The sequence below is a fragment of the Centruroides sculpturatus genome, unplaced genomic scaffold (genome assembly GCF_000671375.1).
Source record: "Centruroides sculpturatus isolate CEXI.00-Female unplaced genomic scaffold, Cexi_2.0 scaffold260, whole genome shotgun sequence".
In the NCBI taxonomy this organism is placed as follows: domain Eukaryota; kingdom Metazoa; phylum Arthropoda; class Arachnida; order Scorpiones; family Buthidae; genus Centruroides; species Centruroides sculpturatus.
In genome coordinates, this window is record NW_019384427.1 from 39,695 (window position 1) to 49,198 (window position 9,504).

Here is a 9,504-nt window from a genome sequence, read left to right on the forward strand (position 1 = left end):
GCGCCACGGTTTGGCCACCCCTGATATAAACCAAACATATATTTTGAATATGTAAAAATTTAAAAAAATGTAGCTCTATCCAATATGTTTTATTTCTTTATGATTTTAAGCTCAAAACTTAGTATCAATTTTAAGAATATATATATATTTTTTAAACTCTTTGTTCTGTGGACATTAAGAATGATTCTTTTGCTCCCTTCTTCTTGGTTCACAATGAAGAACGGAGCCTGAAATAACTGAATCAAACAGCTCTTAATTAATCCGATGGAGATTCGAATCTAAAATGTTTAGAATGACAGTTTATTACTTTATTTCCTAAGTCATCTGTTTTGTGAATAGATTTATATTTTATATCTCGATTTGGTTTTGTTTTATTCGTATACGACAACACGAAACCTGGTCGATCTGCCGAGGAAAAATGCCTCTTGGGAGGATTTTATTGGAAACTGGCCCCTGTTTAGGTGTTAACAACGTGAAGAAAGTCCGGAAAATTCCACGTGGCCAGTTCGTTGGCCCACAACCATTGTTCAGTGGTTTTGTCCATTCGACCAATGGAAGGGTTATGATTGGCATCCGAAGCTCCTAGGAGAAGATATCGTTATATCTCGGATTCTAATTGTTTCTAAAGTTCTGAACAAAACTTTGAAGCAATTAAAACTTTATAAAAATAACACTTAGTCTCCTTTGGATATTTAATAAATAACTTTTATTTAACACTTGCACAACGATTGCATTATAGATAGACCTGTAAACAATATTTGTCATTATAAAACTTTTCAAAAACAACGTTTTGAAGGCCAAACAAATAAATTTTATTTATATGTCCTTCGGAATTAGCATAAAGTTTCTGTTGAGAACAAATCACACAGGAACACTCCTTTTTGACGGAAAAGGTAGCATGGTTTTATACGTTTTTAGGCAGTATTAGTGCGATATTCCGAGTCAAAATATTGCTCGTATGTACCGGTTAAACTTCATTTAGCATTTGATTAGTATAAAATGTTTATGTTATTAGATATCTTCATCATTATGAATGGAATTTTTATTCAGTGTTTGATCATTTGTTTTAAAAAATAATTTAGTTTTTAGTTTTTTGTTACATAAAATTTAAATATAAGCAAAAACATTTCACAAAAAATAAGTTATATATTTAATAAAATTCATTTTAATTTTTAAAATAAATTCAGGATACAAGATCTTTTATCTCATTTATTTACTCGTGGAATTTATACAGAATCTTTATCGATTCAGTAAAGTTCAATTATGTTACTTTTTGTGTTATTAAATTAATAATTATGAACTTTATGATAAGAAAATAGATTTTTTAACTTATAAATCTTTTCTGATTTATAAGATAATTTACTTTGACATGAAATAAATTAAACGTTTCTTAATTAAATACAGTTGACCCCTCTATAACACTATTGATAATTCCGTTTTATATGAATTCCATTTGTACGAGTCACTTAGATTTTACAAATACGTGAGCCGTTCACAGCCCAGCACACGTATTTGTAAAATATAAGTGACTCGTACAACATGGAATTCATATAAAACTGTATAGGGGGTCAACTGTATGCACGTTCTACGATTGTTCATTTCAGTAAAAAGGTGTAACTAGAAGAATACAATATTAGAAATATTTTATTATACAATGAATTAGAGATGTAACATATTAACCAAAAATGTTTTCATCTGTTTAATTCTATACAGATATCAATTTCTCATTTTAATTCCTACTTCTTACATCTATATACTCATAAATCATTAATTCTGGATTAGTAGACCTTTTCTTTCAATAAATAAAAATTAATTGTTGAGAAAATAAAACTTTTTTCATGGATGATTTAAATTTAAACACAGAATTTAATTTTTAATTACAATAGTTTTTAATTTAATTCATTTTAATCTATGCATTTCGTACTTTGATACAATTAAAGCTATATATTATAGAAAATAAACGCTAAATCATGAATAGTTTCATAATTTATTCTCTTTATTTCAAAGTTTATGAGTAAATAAAGGTAATTATTCTAGTAATATTTGATTAGAGTTTTGAATAAAATATATTTAACATATATTCATCATTTTAATATATTGTATTAATACAGAGATATCTATTGATTAATTTCAGATGAGTATTCTTATATTGATCTTATTTTTTAATATTAATTTTTAATAATTATCTGTCTAAAGAAAATAGTCCAAGAACTTAAAAGATTCAGGTCATTGTTTTTATTTAAATTTTAAAACATTTAAACTATTGTAGGTTGAACCTGTGATGGACTTATTATAAATAGTGTCTTGATCAGGAACGATTTATGGGTACGTTATATGCCCATAAATCATAAATACCATATAAATTTAAAGTAGAAAATGTTATACTAGAATTTCTTTATATATATATTTTTTATAATAGTCTATATTATATATAGTTATACATTTAATTTATAGCATTTAGTTTTTATTTCACTGACATTAATCGCTAAAGAGGCCTCCACAACTGTAATTTCCACACAAATAAATCCATCAGTGCTTTTGATATCCACAAAAGTATAATTAACTTTTGGTTAACGTTTACTTTTACGTTTAAAAAATAAATANTTATTTATAAATAGTTTAAAGTAATAGAAAACTGTTATTATTACTGTAGTTAATAGATTTTCAATTACTAAGTGTTTACAAAATGAAGAATATCGTAACGAAAGTTGTGAATCTACTTGCGATAAACTTTTTTCTCGACCATGTTACGATGAAGAAATGTATTCCGGGTGTTTTTGCAAATCAGGATTTGTAAGAGATGATACAACTGATAAATGTTTTCCAATTGAAGATTGTAGCAAACGTACGTACTCTATATTTATAGGTTTTATATATAAAGTAAATAAAGTACGCTTTAATAAGTATATTTTTAATTATAAATTAGGTATATGTAAAAAACCGAATACGGAACTTTACCTGAAATGGAAAATTACGATGTGTTCGGGACCCGGAACCACAAGAACTTATAATTATCCGCAAACTATTTTGCCTATTTGTTTTTGTAAAGAAGGATACGCTTCATATTTTGGTGATTGTGTTCCTGTATCCAAATGTATGGTATGTCAATTTAATTCTTTAAAGAAATATTTTAAAACAAGAGAAATAGACAGAGTAATTTTAAAATGAGAAATTACTTTCGATCAAATTACTAGAAAGATAAGATATTCGTTTACACTTTCAAAAGAAAAAAAAAAGAATGAAGTTAATCCTCATAACATAACTTTTAACGTTTGGAAGGGAGATTGTACTTTATATGACACCAAAACGGTATAAAGGAGGGAGTCAGAAAGTTAAACTAGAGTCATTTAAAGCGGATCACGTGAAAGAGGCGCAAGTAAATCCCGACAATCCCTCAAGAAGCGACTATTACTCATAGCAAGAGAAAAGTAGCCGTTTACTCACAGAAGGTGAGAAAAGACGTTTCACACGCTGACATGACCGGATATCTGCACGGCCAATTTTCTGGATGGCTTGCTTCTCTTTCAGGCATCCCCTGCCCCCGATAGCTAATAACGTACAAATGTCCTATTCCGTCACCACCTGTGTGGACATGACGTCACACCAGTTAGTTGCAACTTTGTAACACACACACACACACACTTGTCTGATACTTCTGAAGATATTAATCAACGCTCTTCTATTAATTTATTATATATGATTTACTAAACAATCGTGTTTTAGTTATTAAACCTTGCAAACCGCGGATTATCTAGGGTGCTCGAATGTTCGAGTTGTCTGACGTCACGGGTAACGCCTCTGCCAGCAAGGGTGAAGTGGATCCCTTTTCATCTCGTTATCCCGGGTTAAAAGGTCGTGTCATCATTCGTTGTAGAAGCGCAGTGCCAACAGGATCGCGTTTAACAATGGTCACGACGGGAGGTTGATCCTATTGTCTGCTTTGCTTCCATGCCAGATGGCTCGTCGTATCTCGGTGTGGCTTAATCTGATTCGTGAAGATGAAAAGGAATGTAAAATTACACTTTTACACTTATAATTAACAGTTAAATTACTTAAAAATTAATCTATTTGAACGAAGACGTCNATACATTTAATTTATAGCATTTAGTTTTTATTTCACTGACATTAATCGCTAAAGAGGCCTCCACAACTGTAATTTCCACACAAATAAATCCATCAGTGCTTTTGATATCCACAAAAGTATAATTAACTTTTGGTTAACGTTTACTTTTACGTTTAAAAAATAAATAGGCTATACAAATAAATGAATTAAGATAAAATTTTTTACTATAATTATAAAATACGTCTCATTTATTTACTTATTTAGCATTGAAAATTACATTATTTATGAGAGTGTAACACGTATTTTAAAAGCGCAATAACTCTCTCTCCCTCTCTCTACTTCGAATTTTTCATCAGAATTGCTGATAAAGATAAAATTCAGCCTTTATAACATGATCATTAGTCATATAATAAAAGTTAGTTTATTACACGAACTCAAATTATATAATAGGCCCATTGATTAGAAATAATTTATCGATAATGTCATCAGTTGGAATTTTGAACTGATCAAAATTCCAACTGATGATATTATCGATTTGAAAATATTAATATAATTTTTGTAAAGAATTTCAGTGTAAGAATAATACAACATTAACTTCAGTCATTGAGTACAGAAATGAATTTTTATAAACATTCTATGGTATGATTCAATCAGTTTAAGTCGAAATTATCATCAATTTTGATGTTTTTTAATGATAATTTAATAAAATTTTATAGTTATTACTTATAGAAATTAATAAAATATTTAAAAAAAACTAATACACTAAAAGCTCCAAACAATGACCACTCCCATTAACGAGTATATAAAGTTTCGTAATTTTCAAAATTTACTTTCAAAATTAATTAAAATACATATAATATTTCTTTATAACATATCAATTTAATTTATTAAGTTAAAATTTGTGTATTTCTAACATTAAATATAAGATTTTTCGGAAGTTTCTTACAATTTTATATGTAACCACATACTTTTCGTTAGATTAAAGTTAAAAATCTAATGTTGAAAATTATTGTTTTTGTAAACAAATCTTCTTCTTGTGAATTAATTTTCTCCTATTACCTTATTACAGTGGATAGTGACAAATTGTGCAATAAGAGATGTGGACATATAGCCTAATATATAAGAAACTTAACATGTAACTTGCATCATACATTATTTTGGTTAAGCTATATGAAAATGTCTAATGCTTGGAAAATAATTTTACTTGTCTGTGGAATAAATAATATTTTTGGTAAGTTATTCAATTTTTATGTTTTTGACCAAATTTAGTTTAGTTTTTATATATAAAAATATAAAAAAATCTAGCAGAAATAGCCACGAATACAAACGTTTGATGCTTTATATTTCTATTATAAATTTAGAAGCTTTAAAATAAATAAGACTTTAAAAAAATATGATATTTAATTAAATTATTCTTTCTTTATATATTTTTTATACATAACTTCGATAATACTTGATGAAAGAGTGTATCTTACAATAGGAAAAGAAATCCACACAAGCGAAGAAAATTGCGAGAAGAATGAAATATACATGAAATCTGGATGTGAACAATTATGCGACAATATCTTAAAGGGTCCTCCATTTTGTTCAAATAACGAAACACGCAAAGGTTGCTTTTGTAAAACAGGATTTGTAAGAAATTCTTCAGATCATCAGTTACAGAAAGAACGTAATCAATGTATATCAATTGAGGAATGCGGCATTCGTAAGTACAATTTATATGTCATTTATTAATTAATTTTTTAAAATATTATCATTAATTAAGTTAATAAAAGTTTATACAATTAAAACGAATCTAATTATATAGGTGTTTGTACACACTCCAATACAGAATTAAATTTTGAAGGCCGTATAAATTTCTGTACAAAGGATGGTATTGTGGGGAGTATTAAGTATCCGCTTGGATTTCTTTCAATTTGTAATTGCAAAAGGGGATTTGTTTGGAAAGACTATATTTGTATACCCGAAACTGAGTGTAGGTCAGTAATTTATTTAACAATATGAGAAAGTATATATATATATTTTTTACATTAATTGTTTCAGTGGCAATAATTCAAGACTTTTCATTTGTTTCAGAAAATCTTTANTTGAAAATATTTTTTTTCAACCAAAATCGTAGTAAAGCTTAGAAAGTTCCAAATAGAATTTTAAGCTTGTAAAGCAAGAAAAAAAAGCTAGGCTAAAGTTAAGAACTTCTCTAAAAGATTTACAAAAATAAACAATAAAATAAATCCAGTTTCCTTTTTTTTATACCTCAGGAACAATAACAATGTCTTAGAGGATTCGACCTTTATCTTGAGGTTCTCATTCACCTCAATATGCAAAACACGTTTAAAAATTCCTCTGGAGATAGTACAATTATAAAAAATATATTATTGAATATTTTTTAGTATACTTGTCGTCTTTACTTTTTTATCAACAATATTCTTTTTCTATATTTTTTCGTGTAGAATCGTTAAATCGATAGGATTTTACATAATATATATTATATAAATCTGTTCTATGCTAAATCTAAAAATCTGTCCTAATTTATTGACATTGTTTTCATTATTGAAATTAAAAATTGCAAATTTGTATCATTAATTACCGTACAAAAACGTGTATATTTTAAGCAAATTTAATGAAAAAGTTATAATTTCTAATGATCTAATTCATACGTAACTGTATCTAATTGTATGAAAACTCATAATTAATTCAGCTCCCATTGGGCGCAATTTATTCTACATAGTGATTTATAAATCACAATAAGTATAACATATAGAATGCTAATCGCCTAGAAATCTATTATTCTTATTTTTTATTCTATAATTTAGCACAATGACTAATTATTTGTTTTATTTTAAAAATTTTTAATTATTTTTGAGAATATTTTAAAGGAGATTACAGAGAAAAATACATAAGCTTATATTAAATATAACATTCCAATTCGGAATATATACCATAACAGAATATCAATTGTTTCAAATAGAAAATCTCACTTAACATAACCTACATATTCACTATCCTCACCTTTATTACTATTCTTTTATGATTTTTCTTTATACGTATTATAAAAGTTTGAATAAATAATAATTAAATAATCGAATTATGCCGTAACTTCACACCAAATCTAAACTGATAATCGAGAAAAATTAACGAAATATTTCTGTAGCAAGAGAAATGAATCATATGTTCGATCGATATTATCAGACAGAAGTTTCTTTTTTAGTTTTATATACTATAAGTCGATCCGAGAGAAAATAACGTAGAGTTTTTCAAAAGTAAAAACAATAATAACAGCTTCTATTATATTAAAATGCATAATAATATATGTAGAAGAGAAATAAAATAAATAATGGAAATATTCTGTGAAAAAAGCTAAATATGGTGAGCCCAGAGTGCCTATTCCATGCCTAAAGTTTCCCCTATTCATCATAAATGTGATCATTCAATAGAGAAAATATGGCAAATAGATTATATTAAAATGAAAACACTATAAAAATTACCAGAAAAAGAATGGAATCGATGTTCATTAGTATACGAGAAGTAAAGTAGCTTCGTGCTAACATAATGTATAGGCTAATAGAAAATTATAAAATGTTATAATACATTTGAAATTTCTGACGTTTTTCAAAAAAATTTGAAATAAAAAAATTAGTCATACGTNTTGATTTAATTTAATAAATGGCAGCAATGAAAATTCGATTTTAATTAAAATACATTTTTGCATTCATTAAAAAGTAGTGTCAAAATAAAAACATGACCCACTTTTTCATTCTCAAGGAGAAAAATAAAATGCATTAAAAGAAATTCGTTTTGATTTCTTCTTCTAGGTTATAGAAAAATTATATTTGCTTAATTATAATATATAAAGAAAAAATATATATATTATTGATAACGTATTGTCTAGATATTGTATAGACATTCACTTCTATATTATTCTCTTTAATTCTTCGCTTATCAAAGTTCACGTAGAGACTACTTGAACTTTAACCCAAGCAAATACGTCATGGCACCATTTTTGACAACTGAAGTGTTGAATTTGTTTCGGTTGCATCAGCATAATTTATCATTGCAGAACATGCAAAGTATCCTGACTACTTTTCCTTTTTTAATAATAGATTTTTGATAAATTCTCTTTAAAAATTATAATTATTGTTCATGTTATTATGATTTTACATTTACATTTTTGATATTGTTAAACAATTATCGAATTTCTATANTCAAAAGTAAAAACAATAATAACAGCTTCTATTATATTAAAATGCATAATAATATATGTAGAAGAGAAATAAAATAAATAATGGAAATATTCTGTGAAAAAAGCTAAATATGGTGAGCCCAGAGTGCCTATTCCATGCCTAAAGTTTCCCCTATTCATCATAAATGTGATCATTCAATAGAGAAAATATGGCAAATAGATTATATTAAAATGAAAACACTATAAAAATTACCAGAAAAAGAATGGAATCGATGTTCATTAGTATACGAGAAGTAAAGTAGCTTCGTGCTAACATAATGTATAGGCTAATAGAAAATTATAAAATGTTATAATACATTTGAAATTTCTGACGTTTTTCAAAAAAATTTGAAATAAAAAAATTAGTCATACGTCATATGACGTGGTATTTGAAATTTCTAAGATTATTTTTGAAAATTTAAACATCATGTTTCAAAGAATTTTCATTGTTAAGCTGTGATACACATTCAAGATCCAGCTCATTTACTCAATTCTTATTGTAGGAAATATAGTAATACAGTAAAGAATTGACAGATTTTAACCATCATAGTTACAACAGATCCACAATTAATTAAATTGTTTTATAATTTTTCAATTGGCACAGGACAGTAAAAGTGATACGTTGCTGATTGTGCTCCTCTAATTTGTCATGCATACTTTCCTGGTATCGAAATCAATATTAAGTGATGTCATTCTCTTTGAAAGCAATGAAATTTAAACGAAAACTGTGCTTTTTAGTAATAACTTTTAAGTATTACATTTAAATTTCAAATTATCAATTGATCAAAGTACATAAAAAGAAAAAAATCTTCGATTCTTTTTCCAAAAACATAAATTTTTTTTTTAATCAATAAGAAATGAAAGAACAAAAGAGAATAAACTGCTAACGTGATCGTTTTGTTCAATGATCTCAACAAGAATGAAAGAAAAACTGAAAACTGTTCTATATAAAGATTAAATTTTGTTTATTTATTTAATAAAGATTAACAAGAAAAAACATCTTGTATTTTAGAAAGTTTTTACTTATATTGATACAATTTATACAGAATAAAAAATAAAATACTTTATAAAGATAATATAAAAGTTTATCTCTACAAATTTTCATTTATATACTTTAAAAAAGAAAATTTTTAAATGCTTATTTTTATTTTAAAAGCCGGAAGAATTGTCACAAAATTTAAAAAATAAACCAAATTTTTATTATTAAATTATTTTCCTAAAT

The 9,504-nt window shown here is 26.3% G+C and overlaps 1 protein-coding gene across 1 annotated transcript in view; it reads left to right on the forward strand.

Annotated features, from left to right (window-relative positions):
- The window catches only part of LOC111619629, a 34,209-nt gene extending 28,027 nt beyond the window's left edge, over positions 1 to 6,182 (forward strand). The window contains exons 3-6 of the mRNA XM_023361400.1: positions 5,133 to 5,294; positions 5,544 to 5,768; positions 5,871 to 6,042; positions 6,122 to 6,182. Coding sequence (XP_023217168.1) covers positions 5,234 to 5,294; positions 5,544 to 5,768; positions 5,871 to 6,042; positions 6,122 to 6,182 — 519 coding nt within the window. The 5' untranslated portion in view covers positions 5,133 to 5,233. The remainder of the gene's footprint in view (positions 1 to 5,132; positions 5,295 to 5,543; positions 5,769 to 5,870; positions 6,043 to 6,121) is intronic.
- The last annotated feature ends 3,322 nt before the right edge of the window (positions 6,183 to 9,504 follow it).